This window comes from Musca autumnalis, unplaced genomic scaffold, assembly GCF_047663935.1.
Source record: "Musca autumnalis isolate F117 unplaced genomic scaffold, ASM4766393v1 scaffold_5, whole genome shotgun sequence".
Taxonomy (NCBI): domain Eukaryota; kingdom Metazoa; phylum Arthropoda; class Insecta; order Diptera; family Muscidae; genus Musca; species Musca autumnalis.
The window spans coordinates 94,622,513-94,639,564 of NW_027412088.1; the positions used below are offsets into that span (position 1 = coordinate 94,622,513).

Below are 17,052 nucleotides of genomic sequence, written 5' to 3' on the forward strand. Positions count from 1 at the left end.
CGACAAATTTCTGGTGGAAAGAAGACTAAATACGAAATTTCCGATATTTCGGTAAGACAATGTGCCTAAAACCTTCAAAATACCGAAAATCAAGAGGTACGATTTTATGATGGATATGGAGCTGTACTGATAATTCTCTTCTGGAATATTTTATAACCCCATGGAAGACTAAATAAAACATTTTAGACATTTCGGTGGGATATTGACGTCACAACCTTCAGAATTACGAAAATCGGGAGGTATGAAGGCATGGAATTACACCGTCAAATTTCTGGTGGAAAGTTGTATACCCCCAACGAAGACTAAATACGAACTTTCAGCCATTTGGTGGGTTATTGTGGCAACTACCTTCAAAATACCGAAAATCGGGAGGTACCGTTCTATAGGGACTATATGAAGTCGTGGACCTATAAAAACAAATTTAGACTTAATACCAAATTTCAACAAACTTAATACCAAATTTCAGCTATTTCGATGGGTTTTTGTGGCCGCAACCTTCAAAATAACGAAAATCGGGAGGTACCGTTCTATTGTACCAACAAACTTCTGGGCGGCGAAGACTAAATGCCAAATTTGAGCCGTTTCGGTCGAATATTGAGACCAAAACTTACAAAATACCGAAAATCGGGAGGTACCGTTCTATGGGGGCTATATGAAGCCGTGAACCTGTACCGACAAATTTCTGGGAAACGAAGACTAAGAACCAAATTTCAGCCATTTCGGTGTGATAATGAGGATAAAACCTTCAAAATACCGAAAATCGGGTTGTACCGTTCTGTGGGAGCTGTATCAAAACGTGGACCGATATAGCCCATTTACAATACCAAACATTCCTGGAAGTAGTTGAAACTTCTATACCAAATTACACTGCTCTATCTTCAAAACTGCGAGCTGTATCTTGATTTCAACAGACTGACGGAAGTACAGGCGGGCATGGTTATATCGACTTAGAATTTACCCTTATCTAGAATATATAGACTTTATAGGGTCTCCGATGAATATTTTCGATGTGTTACAAACGGAATGACAAATTTAATTATACCCTCCATAATATGGCCACCCCTTCTAAAGCGGCTAAAACGCACCCTTTGAAGAAGACTGAGAAGAAGCCAAGAAAGGCAAGAAAATGTGTCCAATTTCTCCGGCAGAAGACTTTTGAGCTGCCTCAACTCCAAAATCCCGCAAAAGGGTGATGGAAATGGGTCAGCTGCTGAGCAGAATGCCTGGGTTTCTTGCTGGTGACCTACATCCCCAAAGCGGGGAAGCCGAGTCACACATTACCCAAACACTATGGACCAATTAGTCTTTCTTCCTTCTACTAAAGACGTTATAAAGTTTACTGGACTAGCTCCCCAACAGATCAGTAGATTTCAGCACGTTTACATCAAGGGCAAATCAGTGGAAAGCGCCCTACATTAGTTGGTTGGACTCGTTGAGAAGAATGTGGAGAATTTAAACTTCACCCTGGCGGCTTGTCTCGATATATTAGGGGCTTTCAATAATGTGAAGCTTAGTTCCATCCATACTGTTCTCAACTATCCTTGTGGAATGGTTTGGTGAGAAAGAGAGAAAGAGTTCCGTGAGGAGAACGGGCAACAGAGGCACACTGCAGGGGGTGGGGTGTTCTCTCACCTCTGCTGTGGATTCTACACCATTTTCACATGTAATTCGAAAAATTTCTATTGTAATTTGATTTGTAATTCGAAACATTTTCCTTGTAATTTGAGAATTCCAATTGAATTCCGAATTATTTTATTTATAATTTAAATATTTCCATTTGTAATTCGAATTATTTAATTTGTAATTCGAATTTTTCCACATGTAATTGAATTTTTCTACACCTTTTTCAGATGTAATTCGAATTACTTTGATTGTAATTCGAGAATTCTATTTGTAATTCGTAACATTTATTTGTAATTCGAGAAATATTCCATTTGTTATTTAAATTATTCCATTTGAAATTTGAATTATTCCATTTGTAATTCGAATTATTTCATTTGAAATTCGAATTATTCAATTTAAAATTTGAATTATTCCATTTGTAATTCGAATTGTTCCATTTGTAATTCGAATGATTTCATTTGTAATTTCAAATAAAATAGTTCGAACTACAAATGAAATAATACGAATTACAAATAGAATAATTCGATGTTCAAATGGAATAATTCGAATTTTAAATTGAATAATTCGAATTATAAATGGAATAATTCGAATTTCAAGTGGAATAATTCGAATTACAAATGGAATAATGGAAGTACAAATAGAATTCTCGAATTACAAGTGAAATGTTGCGAATTACAACTAAAATGTTTGAAATTACATCTAAAAAAGGTATATTTGTAACTCGAATCATTTCATTGCTAATTTCAAAGAAAAAAAATTCAAATTACAAATGGAAAAATCCGAATTACACATAGAAAAATACAAAATACAAATGGGTAAATTCAAATTACAAATGAAATAATTAGAATTACAAGTGAAAAAAATTCAAATTATAAATGAAATATTTCGAATTTTAAATGGAATTCTCAGATTACAAATGAAAAAATTCGAAAATCAATTGAAATTCTCAAATTACAAGTAAAATGTTTCAGATTACAACTGAAATTATTTGAATTACAAGAAGACTATGGTGGTTGGTCATGCCCATGATGGGGTATTGCAGATAAATGGCAAATGTTTACCAACCCTGCCTGATTTCTTATAAAGTGCTCTGCACAACAGGCAAATATCGAATTACATGACAATGGTCTTAGAATTAATCGAAAGAAGACGAAAATTGTATTACTCCAGGAACACGCAAAATTCCCAATTTCCAGTCTCCAGACAGAGTTGCAAAGGTACTTTCTCCAGAAGCAAAATACCTTGGTAGAATCTTGGGCAACCGTCTGACATGGAAAAGAAATATCATGGAGCGGATGAAGAAAGGACTTATTGCACTGTATTCATTCAAGAACTCAATTGCGAACATTTGGGGACTGGGATCGCAAGTCATCCACTGGTTGTACGTAACCGTTTTCCTACCCATTTTCACCTATGATGGACTTGTTTGGTGGCAAAGACTGTGTCAATACTGATTCGATGAAAATACTGGTTTGATGAAAAACACTGCTCATGCCGCCTTAAAGGTAGTCCTGGATATCCAACATCTTACTCCAGTTTCAGGCTCGCAGTGGCCTCCGAGAGTCAAAATAGTGGCCAACTTCTCATTTTGGACTTGCGAAAGTCTTAAAATTAATTAAATTACAGGTGTTGGTAGGCGATTATATGCTCTCCATCTTCACGGGTTCCATCGTGGTGCAATGGCATGCACGCCCGCCTTTCACGCAGAAGTTCGTGGGTTCGATTCCCCGGCCAGGCAACATCAAAAATTTCCAACGGTGGCAAAATACCCCTCAGTAATGTTGGCGACATTTCCTGAGTATTTCAGCCTTGAAAAACTTCTCCACAAGTCGTGTCCTAAGACACGCCGTTCGGTTCAGTAGGTCCCATATCATTGAGCTAAATATGAATCGGGGTGCACTCATTGATATGAGTGAAGTCTCCCTTGTACCGTATGGGATGTTGTGGAACAATGCTTTGTATTGTGTTCTTCATGTTTTACTCCTAGGAACACAATGGGTTTGTTTTTTTTTTCTTTGTGTCACTGGCTGAAGGTATATCCCTATCGGCAAAGCTAATCGATACGTGTTTTCTAGAATAGTTTTAAAAACCCGATGTCGGATTTTTTTATGCAGCAACCCCCTAAAGTGTTTAGTTTTGTTAGATTTTAAAATTGCTAAAATTTGAGTACAATTGGAATATTTTAACACGTGCCACTGGGGCCGCAAAGTTTCCATGTGCCCAATATATAGCTAATATTAAAATCCGACCCGATTTTCAAAATTGTTTGTAGGAATACTTGTTTAGCCACAGAAATGAACTGGTAAAATTATTTCATCGATTGGACAATAAATGTGGTCTACAGAGCGATTTCGTGAAAATTCGCCTTTGGCTCCATGCAATTACTATAGGGGTGTGCCGCATAAAAAATCCGACATTGATTTTTTCCCTTTCTCCCTTTTTCCCCTTTTGAAATATATTAGGGGTTTTCATATTCTAGTTATGTGATTTCAAAATATGCATGGGAGGAGCTGTTTGTAGTTTAATTGCTGCACAGTGTAACTGCATGGACAGTCACTCACTCAACCATCTTCAAAATATTTTTTTTTTCGTTACCATTTATGGTCGGGTTTTCTAAGAATGCAATTAGCCAGTTAATGTAACATTGTAGAATATGAATGCTCATCATATGTATGTATATGTAAGTTTGTAATAATTTTTGTATGATTGCTAATATCTGTGTGTGTATACTAACGTTACCCCTTTACAACAATGGCTATTTACAAAGTTTTTTTTACTGGACAGACAGAAAAAAACTAAACCGTTTCTATTTTTTTTGTAATTAAGAAGTTTTGGGTAAATATGCTTTCAGCAATGCCTGCCTTAATGCTAGCTAGCTAACTAGCTTGCCTAAATGGCTAATGGTGAAGCGAACGAAGATTCTTGTTTTTAGTGGTAAATCTATTGGATGTTCTGCACTAAATAATTTGTTAATTTATAACATTAACACAATGTTACAACAAAAGGGTATAGAAAAACGCTTGTGTCCATTTAAATAAACAAATACATTTATACGAAGATATATGTGGAATAAAAAAAAACAACAACAACTTACAATTATCATTCAAAACATTGAGTAACTCATATGGTAGAATCGTGATACTTTTATTAAGATGACAAAATATAAAGTTTCAAAAATCATTAGGAACTAAATTGTGTTTTCCATTATATCGTCTATATTATGTTTGAATAAATTTAATGTCATTATAACCCTGCCCCACTGTACTGCAACAGAAGTAAAATAATTTTTATTGCATCGAATAATTAAGAACATTTTTTCTTCGAAATATGTAGATTGCCTTCAGCCAAACAAAGTGCGTGAGAGACCCGTTATTCGTTCACATTGATGGAAAGGGGAGAAGTAGATAGATGGATGTTTCCCATCCATCATTATTTAGCTGTTATTTGTTTGTTTATGGAGTTTCTCATGGAATTTATCTAAAGATTGTTTTAAATTATAACAAGTTGTTGTTTGCTTTGTTTTCTCAAATATGCTTTTAACCACTATATTAAAGAGATAAATTGTAACAAGAAACATTCCTTTCTCTAACTTTTGTGATTATCGATAGTGTGAAATATCCACAAAATATCAAGTAAATTCTATCAAAAGCCTATACACAAACCGAAAATATGAAAGCAATCCAAGAAACCTTAAGGCATCTGATGAAAACGTTTTTCCCGCCGATCACTACGCACTACACACAGTGAAGTCTGAATGATTAGAAAAAGCCCAACAAATTATTTTGGGCTAGATAAAGTCTTTTCGGCCTCCAGAAGGATGTGAACAATATTTCTTTTGAACTGGTCGAGCAGGAGGCTAGAAGAGTTGTCATCAATTTTCAGGAAACTGAAAAAGACACGTGCCTAAAAATAGCTGGATAAGATGCGAACTACATGATGTAACCATAAGAGACAATATTGGTCATGGAACGTCACAGGGAGAATCTTATCACGTCCTATGTGGGTTACTACCAAAAGTATGTTATGCAGGTGGCGTTATAACAATAGCAATAGACTAAAAGCAATCCTGGATGGAAAGCTTAAGTGGAAAGACCACCTGCAAGAAAGAACAAACAAAACACAACTTGTAGAAGGGCTTTAGGCTCTTTGGGTATTGGGTATTCAATCCTACAGAAGGTGTCTTACAGTCTATTCCAAAGTATAATTAGACCTATTACGTCATTCGCAGCTATATTCATGTGGAGAGCTATGGTTAAAAAAACATTACAAGAAGTCTAATTACTGTGTTGCTTAAGCACAATGAGATCAACATCAATCAGGTGAATAGAGACAATTTTCTATGTACACTAGAGTTGTGTAGTTCCGGAACGAACTAGTTCCAAGGAACTATTCCGGACATGGAATTATTGGGACTATATCCGGCTCTTTCATTTATATAGTTCCTTTAGTTCATATAGTTCCAGCCGTGCTTATAATTCCTTTCATTTATATAATTCATTTTCTTTCTTCGATCTTTCACGTTTGGTTCCTTCATCATTCAGATGCGGCCACATTGTTAAATAAATGTAAATTACATGCTCGTTACATTGCTGCAATTTATTTATTTTTATGTCAATTCATCCACCAAAAAATTAAAACAAAAAGAAAGAGAAAGATGCGTTAAACTACTTTATTCTCGGAACTATTTGGAATGAAGGAAATAAGAAGAGCGTGGAACGAGAAAGAAGCATTGAACCATATCGCTCTCGGAACTATGGAACTATATTAAGGAACTAGTTCCTTTTGGCAAAAGGAACTAGAAAGATCGATCCGCTCCAGGAACTATATTGCCCAACTCTAATGTACACCCTAAACAAATTCAGGTTAGATATAAAGCAACCACCAGCTTTATTTCGAGTTTTAACAGAAGATTCAATACATCATTTTGCGGATAACCGAAAGAAGTGTAGTAAGCTTGAGTGAAGCATTAATACCGGACAGAGGAATGTGGGTCGATGGTAACCTGGGAACCCACAAATATCTGCTGGTTTTGTTGTACAGATGGATGGATGGGGAAACGGGATTAGACTCTTTATTGAACAACGCGAGTTTGATATATCTCTCCGTTGGTTAAATCATAGCACGGTCCTTCAATTGGAGGTCCGAATGACTACAAAGTGTCTGAACTGGTTTAATGTTGGCTCTAGACCAACTACGGTTTCTGACTGTAAAATAGCTATAAAAGCCAAGCTATAACAACCAAGACAGTGAAATCAAGAACTGTGTTGGATTGTGTTAATTCAATTAGCACCTAGCCTTAGAGGTAAGGAGATAGCAAACTCTTTCAAAAGAATGCCAGAGAATTAAGCACGCAAAACACCTAAATGCGGTGCGGCTACATTTAAAAGCAAGTGACGAAAGGCAAAGGGACCGACTTTGTAATACAGGAAACCATAGTGTTTCTGCCAGCGGCTGCCAACCCAGCATCAAACCTATGCTTCTACGTAGGTTTTTATGCTGCTACAACAACAATAACTTTGTAATACCCTACACCACTACTGATACTAAAGTTATCAGCCACTAATACTAAAGTTATCAGCCACTCCGATAAGCGAGGACAGCACCCTGGCTTCGTGGCGGCAATGCCATATTCGGCACTACAATTTCAAACAAAACAAATAAAAAAGTATCAGTCGGCTTTGCCTACAGAATTATACCCTCAGCATATGTGAATTGAAACTTTCTTATACGGACAGATCGAATGTATTTGGGGTGTTTTCAGAATTTGGTGGCCCTCTTTGGACATTTGAACTTACCGACAAAACTGTGGATTGGGTTTAAAGGTATTTAAAGGAATGGACCGACATATTCCATTATGGAAGTGGATCTTATGTTGAGAGTCATATCTTTTCGATATATATCGCGCATGAATCCCATGAAGCATGGGATTGTCCACGGAAAACATAATATCGCTGTAAATAGGACCACAACGAACAGCATCGGTATACATTTCCAAAGGATCTCCGAACAGACCCTAAACTTCACTTAGCCACAAATGTTGAACATTTGTGGGGAAGGTAGCCTAAGGAGAGGACCGATATGGCCCATTTTAGAAGTTAAATTAAATTTGGACAAAATATTAGAAGATCCAAAGTTTGGACCAAATTGGTTGCCCCTTTAAAGGAATATAGTGCATAAAATGTTGGTGACTTTTTATACCCTTAGCCTTTAGGCAAAAGAGGTGATTTACACTTTGATACGACCAAAAATGTGCCTCATCGAAATAATGGTTTTAGACCCCAAGTATGTTTGTACGATATCCGTTTCAGACAATTTTCAGTAGATCTAACAATGTCCGTCCGTCTGTCTGTCTGTCACGATAACTCTCGAACGGATCAATCGATTCGGTTCAAATTTTGGGTATCAAAATATTTTGTCCAGATTCGATTTAAGTTTGAAGATGGGCCATATAGGTCCACTCCTTCAGGTACCTTCCCCACAAATTTTCAAAAATTGTCGCAAAACTTGTGCGCCCGATAACTCTTGTAGAGAATAACCGATTTGGTCCATACTTTGCACATCGTGTAATTTGTACCAAACTTAGATGAGGTTCCAATATGGACTCAATCGGTCCACTCCTTCGGGTACCTCCCACACAAAATTTCGGAAAAGTTCAGTTTAGGACCTGGTCTCGTATCGCTTTGATTTTTGTTTACGCAAGTTGTATCCTCTGTCCTCTATACGACGCTGTAAGTTTCATTAGGGGCAAGTCCATACTTCCTGAGAAAATAGCCTGAAAGTTACAAAAAACCCTATGACACCGTGTGTAGTGGTTGGAGCGCAAAATAACTCCCGAACGGATCTGCCGAATCGGTCCAAAATTTGGCTTTCGTAATATTTTGTCCAAACTTAGTTCAAGTTCAGAGATGGATTATATCGGTTCACTCCTTCCGGTACCTCCCCCACAAAAGTTCGAAAATGTTTGGAAAATTTGTGCGTACGATAACTCTTGAAGTGAGTAACCGATTTGGTCCATACTTTGCACATTATGAAATTTCTACCAGACTTAGATGAGGTTCCAATATGGACTCAATCGATAACTCCTTCGAGTACCTCCCACACAAAATTTCGAAAAAGTTCAGTTTAGGACCTGCTCTCGAATCGCCTCGGTTTTTGTTGTAACATCTTGTACTCACTATCCCCTATACGAAGGTACAAGTTTCCTCAGGGGCAAGTCCATACTTCATGAAAAAATAGCCTGAAAGTTGGAAAACAAACCCTATGACACCATGTTTATGGGTGGAAGCGCAAGATAATTCTCGAACGGAAATGCCGATTCCGGACAAAAGTTGGCCTTCGTAATATTGTTTCCAAATTTAGTTTAAGTTCGTAGATAAGCCAAATCGGTCCACTCCTTGAGGTAGCTACCCCACAAAAGTTCAAAAATATTCGGAAAAATTGTGCGCACGATAACTCTTGATGGGAGTGACCGATTTGGTCCATACTTTACACATTCTCATGATATCTACCAGATATATATCAGGTTCGAATATGGACTATATTTGTCCAATCCATCCCGCACCTCCCATACAAAATTTTGGATAAGTTCACTTTAAGACCTGCTATTGAATCACTTTGATTTTTGTTGAAGCAACTTACATTCGCTGCCTCAATTACGATGGCAAAAGTTGTTTCAGGGTGTAAAAACCCCCTATGGCACCCCCATGGTCTATGTCGGTCCATTCCTTTAAGTACCTTTTCCGCAAAATTTTTGAACTTTAATCCTAATCAACATTTTTGTCGGTTCATACGACCAAAATTTTGAAACCCCCTAAATACATAAGTTTTTTGTGAAAAAAGTGTTTCAATTTGCACAGGCTGAGGGTATATCTCTGTCGGCAAAGCCGACTGATACTTTTTTACTTGTTTAAATATTGACTTGAACTTAATATTCCCTCCAAACTAGCGTGGAGGGCATAAAAATAAAAAGCATTGAAACCGCTATGTTCCATATAAAGGCTAAACGTAGCTGATTGTTGGCCGTATTGTGTGAGAGGCTAATTGCTGTGTTCGTCCTGGCAAATGCACCTGGACCAGATTTTCACTTTACCATAAATCCGAGAAAACCCCTTTGGAAGAGAGCTTGGAAGAAATAACAAGATGTGAAAAATGTTGACCCTATTGGTTACTCTCTTGAAGAGTTATCATACGCACCAGAACATAGTTCCGGATTTCTTTAAAAGCCATTATTTCCATAGGACAGATTTTCCATTAGGCCACGTGTCTGCATTTATTTTTCTTTGCTTTCCTGGTCTGACATTTATCTAATTTATATAAAATTCGTTGTAGAGTATAGTTGGAGTTTGACACCCGTTTACAATTGAATTTCATGTGAGTTGACTGAACACACACAATTTCAAACTAGATTCCAGTAAATGCCCAATTAATGCATTTGTTTTGTAAGCTTTTAACGACAATTTGTTGGCGTAAACAAATGGCCTGATTGAATTAATGCAACATGTGATAAATTTAAAGACCTGGCGCATGTGGGAAAAATATTTACGTGAGTTGTAAATATTTCCCGGCTGAACTTTGAGAAAAAAATAAAAATTTTCAAAAATGTAGCTTTGCTGAAAATTCTATTTTTATTTGCTTTATGTTGCATCTCAATTTTCTTCTACAAGTGAAAATGTTCTTCGTTTCCTTGTCAACTTTCGAAATTAAGAACATTTTCTCTTTTTTCACTTCACTGCAATACACATTCATTCATTGATTTCATTTCACCCATAAAAAGTAAAAACTGGTAAACTAGCCAAACAAAAGACTTAAGAACCAAACATGTTTTTCACTCCCCAATGAATGAAGACAACAACGGCGACAACAATAATGATGATCATGATGACGCTAAAGAGGAAACCAGAACTGAATCTAAGAAATTAAAAAAACAACGCCTGGAAAAACTGGAAAAATCAATTTCACTTACCAAATAGAAATCAATGGGTTTTTCTCTCGCCTTATTGTAGGCTTTTTGGATTTCAGTCTGTTTGAGTGCGTGTGCAATGTGCAGAGCGCTGGCATCGAAGCGACCATATTTGTAATCCGATTCATTTTGTGATGGCGAGCTAACCTCACGACTGCCATAGCCATTTGGGGTGGATTGACGTGAACCGAAACCTCCTTTAATTGCATTAGAAGAGGGGAGAAGAAGAAAACAGAAGAAAAGAGAAGAAAAACAACAATGAGTCACTTGTGTGTTGATTAGGGTCTTATCTTTTGTTTTTATGTCTGGCGACAATTTACGGTTAATGAAATGAATTTCATCAAATGACTTTGTCTCTTCAATTAAAAATTAACTAGCAGCTTCGGAGGTCATTCACTTACCATCAACCTCGGTACGTGTTCCCCGAATTTGTTCATTGACAAATTTGTTGGTGCGCGGTGCATTCAATGCCTGACGTATGCCCACCGATGTATTATCCAAATGACCTGGACCACTCTTTGGTACATGAGAACTGCAATAGACCTGCAAACAAAAAGGAAACAAAATTATTAATACAAAATACATAACAAGTAAACGTAACGTAGTGGAGATCGTAAAGAAAAAACTTGCAAGTCATAATAATAAAAAAATTATGAAAAAGCAACAATTATTTTTAGCTGCTATTATGGCCTGCATTACAGGCGTTTTAAGATCTTTGCTTGTAATTATTTTCCCGTTTTACCATAAAATCTTGGCTTCCTGTATCAGTGTGGGCCCGCTATTTGTGGTGGCTAGTTCGACTGAGAAAAATGTTTGTTGGTGGGCAAAACAAAAAAAAAAAAATATTTTTGGAATGCAACGTAACTAGACGTAACAGCAAATTTTTTGTTTCTTTTTTGTTTTTGGTTTAATGTGGAACGAATTTATAATTTATAACAAAATTTACGAAGCAATTGATGTGTAGCTGACCATTAAAATCCCTTACACTTTGCATTGGAAGTAGATCTGATGCTAAGAAAGAGAAATATATGAAAGCCATACAATGAATGAAATGAAATGAACAAATATTCAGCGTTGTAAAAAACAAATTGCATTTGAAAGAGGAAAAGTTAGATGATAGCGAAGCCGTCCTACATCCGATATGTCTGAGGAGCCTTTACCAAAGGCGAAACATGTCATGTCACATAGTGGTGTGTGTGTGGGTTCGTCGGCTTTCCTTTTTCACTTGCATTATTGATCATTAAGTTCGATTCCAACGAGAAATTAATTAAGAAATATATTTTATTTGAATGAAAGAGGATTTGAGTTTTTATAATCTTGGACTTTAAGATAACGAGTGTTTATATATTGACTTTGACACGATGAAAAATGTGTCTCATTCATATTATGGTTAGACTCCACTTTTGGTTGGACGAAATCCATTTCAGAAAATTCGGAGTCGATTTAGCAATGTCCGTCCCTCTCAACAGATCAACTGATTTAGATCTAAATTATCGGAAACGAATATGGACTATATCAATCGACTTATTCAGGTAACTTCCACATAAAATTTCAAACATTTTCGCACAAATTCAGCCTAGGGACGTGTCTCTTTTTGAAATTGGTTGCCCTCGAGGCCTCTATACGACGGTACATTTTTTCCCAAGACCAAAAGGTCTAAAAACACTGCCGGCAACAACAAAAATGGCATATGTATGTGCACGGCAACTTACGAATTGAGTATCCGATTTGGGCAAAACTTTGCACATAGTAGAGTTCTTACAAAAGTACATGAAATTCAAGGAAGCTCTATATCAGACAACACCTTCGGATACCTCTCTCATATAAGTACTGTTTACCAAAGGTACTGCAATGTTTACCAACTAAAATTCCTGGTGGTCACGTTAAATATCGAAAGGAGTGACTGATATTGGTCCAACTTTTGTACAACGTAATAATTCTCCCAAACTTAAATCAAGTTCGACGATAGGTATTTTGGACAACTCCTTCCGGTATCTCCTTCAAAAAAGTTTAAAATTGTCACTTATGTGTAGTTTAAGAGCAGTTCGAAGATTGTTTTGAAAAGCTATTGAAGCCTGTTACTCCCTCCAGATCATTGGTAGGGGAAGCCTGTCCACTAGACTGTGTCAGGGACGTTCACGGCAATAACACCCAAGCAGATACTGCACGACCAATATCTTGGCAGAATTGAATATTCTTGTAGCATAGCTTACGGCAGACCGGCCTATTACATTTTAAGAGGTCAACAAGTTTTCAACAAGGTTCCAGCAACAAGAGTACCATGTCGCTACTTCTGATCTTCTCGCAAATAGCTGTTGCTTGCGCTGATAACTTAAAAATGCTATGGAGGATTATACTCAATATCTTGGGGTAGTTTGAGGTCGTCTAGAGTCGTCCATGTGGTGAATATTTCATATTCCTCAGATGGAAGAATGATACTAAGTCAGCTATGTAGACATTTAACCTATAGCATATTTCATCAACGATAGGACCCGACGCACAGTGGTCGAAACCACTGATCTAGCGGCGCGAAATTAATAACTTGGAAACGAATGAAGATATCTTTCTGAAATTTTGCACAAACTCAATCTGTGTCTGTGGGTAATTATGGACTAAATATGAACAATATAGGCAAATATTTTGGTATAGCCCCCATATAACGGTACCTCCTGATATTCGATATTTTGAGGATTTAAGCCACCTTTTCCTTCCAAATTAGTTGTAATTAGGTACTTAGGGTTCCTAGTGATCACTAAACCTTTCCACCAAAAATTGTGGACATAGGTCCACGTTTGGGTATAGGCCCCTTTTAGGGTACCTCCCGACTTTCAGTAGTTTGGAGATTTAAAGCTACATTGTCCGACCAAATTAGGTGTAATTTGGTATTTGGGGTTCCCAGTGGACACAAAAATTCTCCACCAAAAATTGCGAACATAGGTCTACATTTTGATATAGCCCCCATATAACCGTACCGACAGATTTTGGGTATTTTGAGGATTTAAGCTACTTTTAAGACCATTTATCAGCAAGATTTGCAGCTAAATTTTGGTTATTCGGAATCTAGGGAGTCCAATTTAATTATTAAAAAAATAGCTGGACTGAACCTCGGTGGACCTTTGTAGTTACGCTCCATCCAACAAAAGTATATTGCACTAAAAGCATACAAAAAATAATAATTTTTGAAAATTTATTGCTTTATAACTATGTAACTTCAGGCCCCAAACATTTTATTTTAATTTAACTTAAACCCTCCCCTATCAATAAAAAATAAACTTTGTTTAGTTTTATTACGAATTTATTTACCAATTAAACAAATATGAGATCAGGTTTTTAGCAACAATTTTATTAAAATCTGATCCGTCAAAATTCCTTGCACTTGACACTGAATAACTGAGTGAATATTTACAACAACAAAAAAGTAAAAACAAAATCTTAGTCAGCAGAGTGTCTGTAATCGATATAATGGAAAACATTTCGCAATTTTATACTTTGATTTTTTGACTTTCGCGCCGCTAGATCAATGATTTCGTCCTCTGTGCGACGCCAAGATCGTACCATCATCGACCTCTTTGCCGGTCGGAAGGATGTAAATTTCAGAAAGGTAAAGGTTCCGGAGTTATCACCTGACTAGAATTCTTATTTCTCAATTCCACAAACGATTGAAGTCCACAAACATATACATTATGAGGAGGAGTAGTGCCTCTGAAATCGTTGCTACTGACGAAAGAACAGAAATTTGCCCATACGATTCGCTTCTGCTGGTATCCTGGCATGGCTTCAGTAGCGGAACCACCCTAGCAACTTTGAATGCTTCAGTACAATATGAGTGGCTGACAACAAATTGAGGATACTTGTAAAATACTCAGCTTCGGGTTCAAATATTGTTATTGAAATGCTGTGTGTGTCGAACGCTTTGGATGATTTCGCTTTTCAGGTGACCTCTGCAACATAGTTTATCGAAAATTGTGGTCGTACCTCCTCGGCAAAAAAGGGCTACTATACGTTGTAGCACACTCCTCTCGCCCTGTCACTCTCTTTGTGATCTATAAATTAGAGTTGTGTAGTTCCGGAACGAACTAGTTCCAAGAAACTATTCCGGACAAGGAACTATATCCGGCTCTTGTATTTATATAGTTCCTTTAGTTCATATAGTTCCAACCGTGCTTATAATTCCTTTCATTTGTATAATTTATTTTCTTACTTTAATTCCACATTTACTTCGATCTTTCACGTTCGGTTCCTTCATCATTCAAATGCGGCCAGATTCTTAAATAAACGTAAATCCCATCCTCGTTACATCGCTGCAATTTACTTATTTTTATGTCAATTCATCCACCAAAAGATAAAAAAAAAAAAAGAGAAAGATTCGTTCAACTACTTCGGAACTACATATTTGCAACGAAGGAAATAAAAAGAACGAGGAAAGAGAAAGATTCATTGAACTATATCGCTCTCGGAACTATTTGGAATGAAGAAAATAGAAAGAACGATGAAAGTGAAAGATTCATTAAACTATATCGCTCTCGGAACTATGGAACTATATTAAGGAACTAGTTCCAATTGGCAAAAGGAACTAGAAAGATCGATCTGCTCCAGGAACTAGATTGCCCAACTCTACTATAAATTTCTGGGTAAAATAACATGCGCATCTCTTCGGATCTATCACTGTCATGCGTTGGAATTAATAGCAGTTCCATCATCTTTATTTCATGTATTGTAGAGTGATTTAACCGTCAACTTTAACCTAGGTACGCTAAGTCTTAAGTCGCCAAAGTTCGTACAACGAAGCTCATCACGCTCATTTGCTAGTCCCGTTGTCTCTGATGGGAAACTTGGTCTAATTTCGGGTATTCGAACAATAGCGAGCGGCTACAGCTTTGATGATGTCCCGGAAAATTCTCTCAGCATTCCGAAATCTGAGGGAATAGACAGCCCTATGATGTGCTGATTGATAAATTGAAGCCTTGCCAATCAGCTTTTCCATGGTTCAGAAAACTACGGTTTTTAAATGTTTAAGGTAGGATGGTCTGTTGACACAGACGATGATAGGGCGGTAGTCTGAGCCAGAGGAAATTACGGTTTGCCAGGACGTGGCACGTGTCTTGGTGATGTGATGAGTGGTGATGTCTGACGAACTGTGCCAATCTCCTCTTATCCTCGTAGGAACGTCTGTGTTCAGCGTGAGCTATTTGCTGCTAACATGGAGCTATTTGCTCGGCCAGCGCTGTACTCCTCTTGTCAATGCCTTAGACGGAATGCCAAAGCTCATGATGAACATTGAAGTCATCATGCACCATACGGTTTTTGCATTTCAAACTATATCGGTCCACTTCTTCAGGTACCTCACCCACTAAAGTTCAAAAATATTCGGGGAAATTGTGTGCACTTTATCTGTTAAAGGTCGTAACCGATTTTGTCCATACTTTGCATATAGTGATATTCCTACCAGACATAGATGAGGTTTTAATATGGACCCTATCGATCCACTCCTTCGGGTACCTCCCACACAAAATTTCGGAAAAGTTTACTTAAGGGTCTGCTCTCGAGTCGCTTTGATTTTCGTTGTAGCAACTTGTATTCGCTGCCCCCATTACGACGGTACAAGTTTTATCAGAGGCAAGTCCATACTTCCTAAGAACATGGCACGTAAGGTTTAAAAAACCCCACCATGTCTAGTGGCTGGAAAGCACAATAACTCTTGAACTGATCAACCGATTTCTTCCAAAATTTGGCCTTCGTAATATTTTGTCCAAACTTATTTTAAGTTCAAAGATGACCCATATAGGTCCAATCTTTTATGTACTTCCCCCTTACAAAAGTTAAAAACTTTTAACTTTCCGAAGGCAGTAACCGATTTGATCCATACTTTGCACATCATAATATTTTCGCAAATCGGTCCACTCCTTCGGGTATCTCCAACACACATTTTCGGAAACGTGCAGATTAAGATCGGGTGACGTAGGAGATGAATGATACCAAGCAACGGTCTTGACCGGCTTTAACATGGCAAAGCCCAGGATTTATCTTGGTCCCTCTTTCATCTCAAGTGGACACTGACCTCCCCGTGGTGTCACCTAGGGAACTGCCTTTAACACCCGTTAAAGGTAGTGAGCTAACATGTGCCGCGCGTTCACCCATAAGAACGTTAAAAACTTGGGTTTGGGCGTCGGGTTAGTAACCCTCCCCTAGAAAAAACATCCTACTATGAAAAAAAGAAAGAAAAGAAACCCTCTAAAGTTGACGAACCCCGCAAACGTTTTAAGGACCATGATCTGCGAATCTGCACCTGGAATGTTCGCAGTCTTTATAGAGAAGGTGCAGTCTTCGCATTGGCAGACGTACTTGAAAAATACAAGGCCGATATTACTGCCACACAGGAAATACGATGGACTGGGAAAGGCGTCACAACAACACCTAAAGGTGACGTACTGTATCATAGCTGCCATGAGTTTGGTTGCAGATTCGTAGTT

At 37.5% G+C, this 17,052-nt stretch overlaps 1 protein-coding gene across 4 annotated transcripts in view; it reads right to left on the reverse strand.

The window, feature by feature from the left end:
- The window catches only part of Hil (peptidase hillarin), a 190,652-nt gene that overhangs the window by 52,325 nt on the left and 121,275 nt on the right, over positions 1-17,052 (reverse strand). For all 4 annotated transcript variants that reach the window (XM_073956171.1, XM_073956173.1, XM_073956172.1 and 1 more), the window contains 2 exons: positions 10,984-11,125; positions 10,586-10,779 (listed from right to left, as the gene is read on the reverse strand). In XM_073956171.1, coding sequence (XP_073812272.1) covers positions 10,586-10,779; positions 10,984-11,125 — 336 coding nt within the window. The remainder of the gene's footprint in view (positions 1-10,585; positions 10,780-10,983; positions 11,126-17,052) is intronic.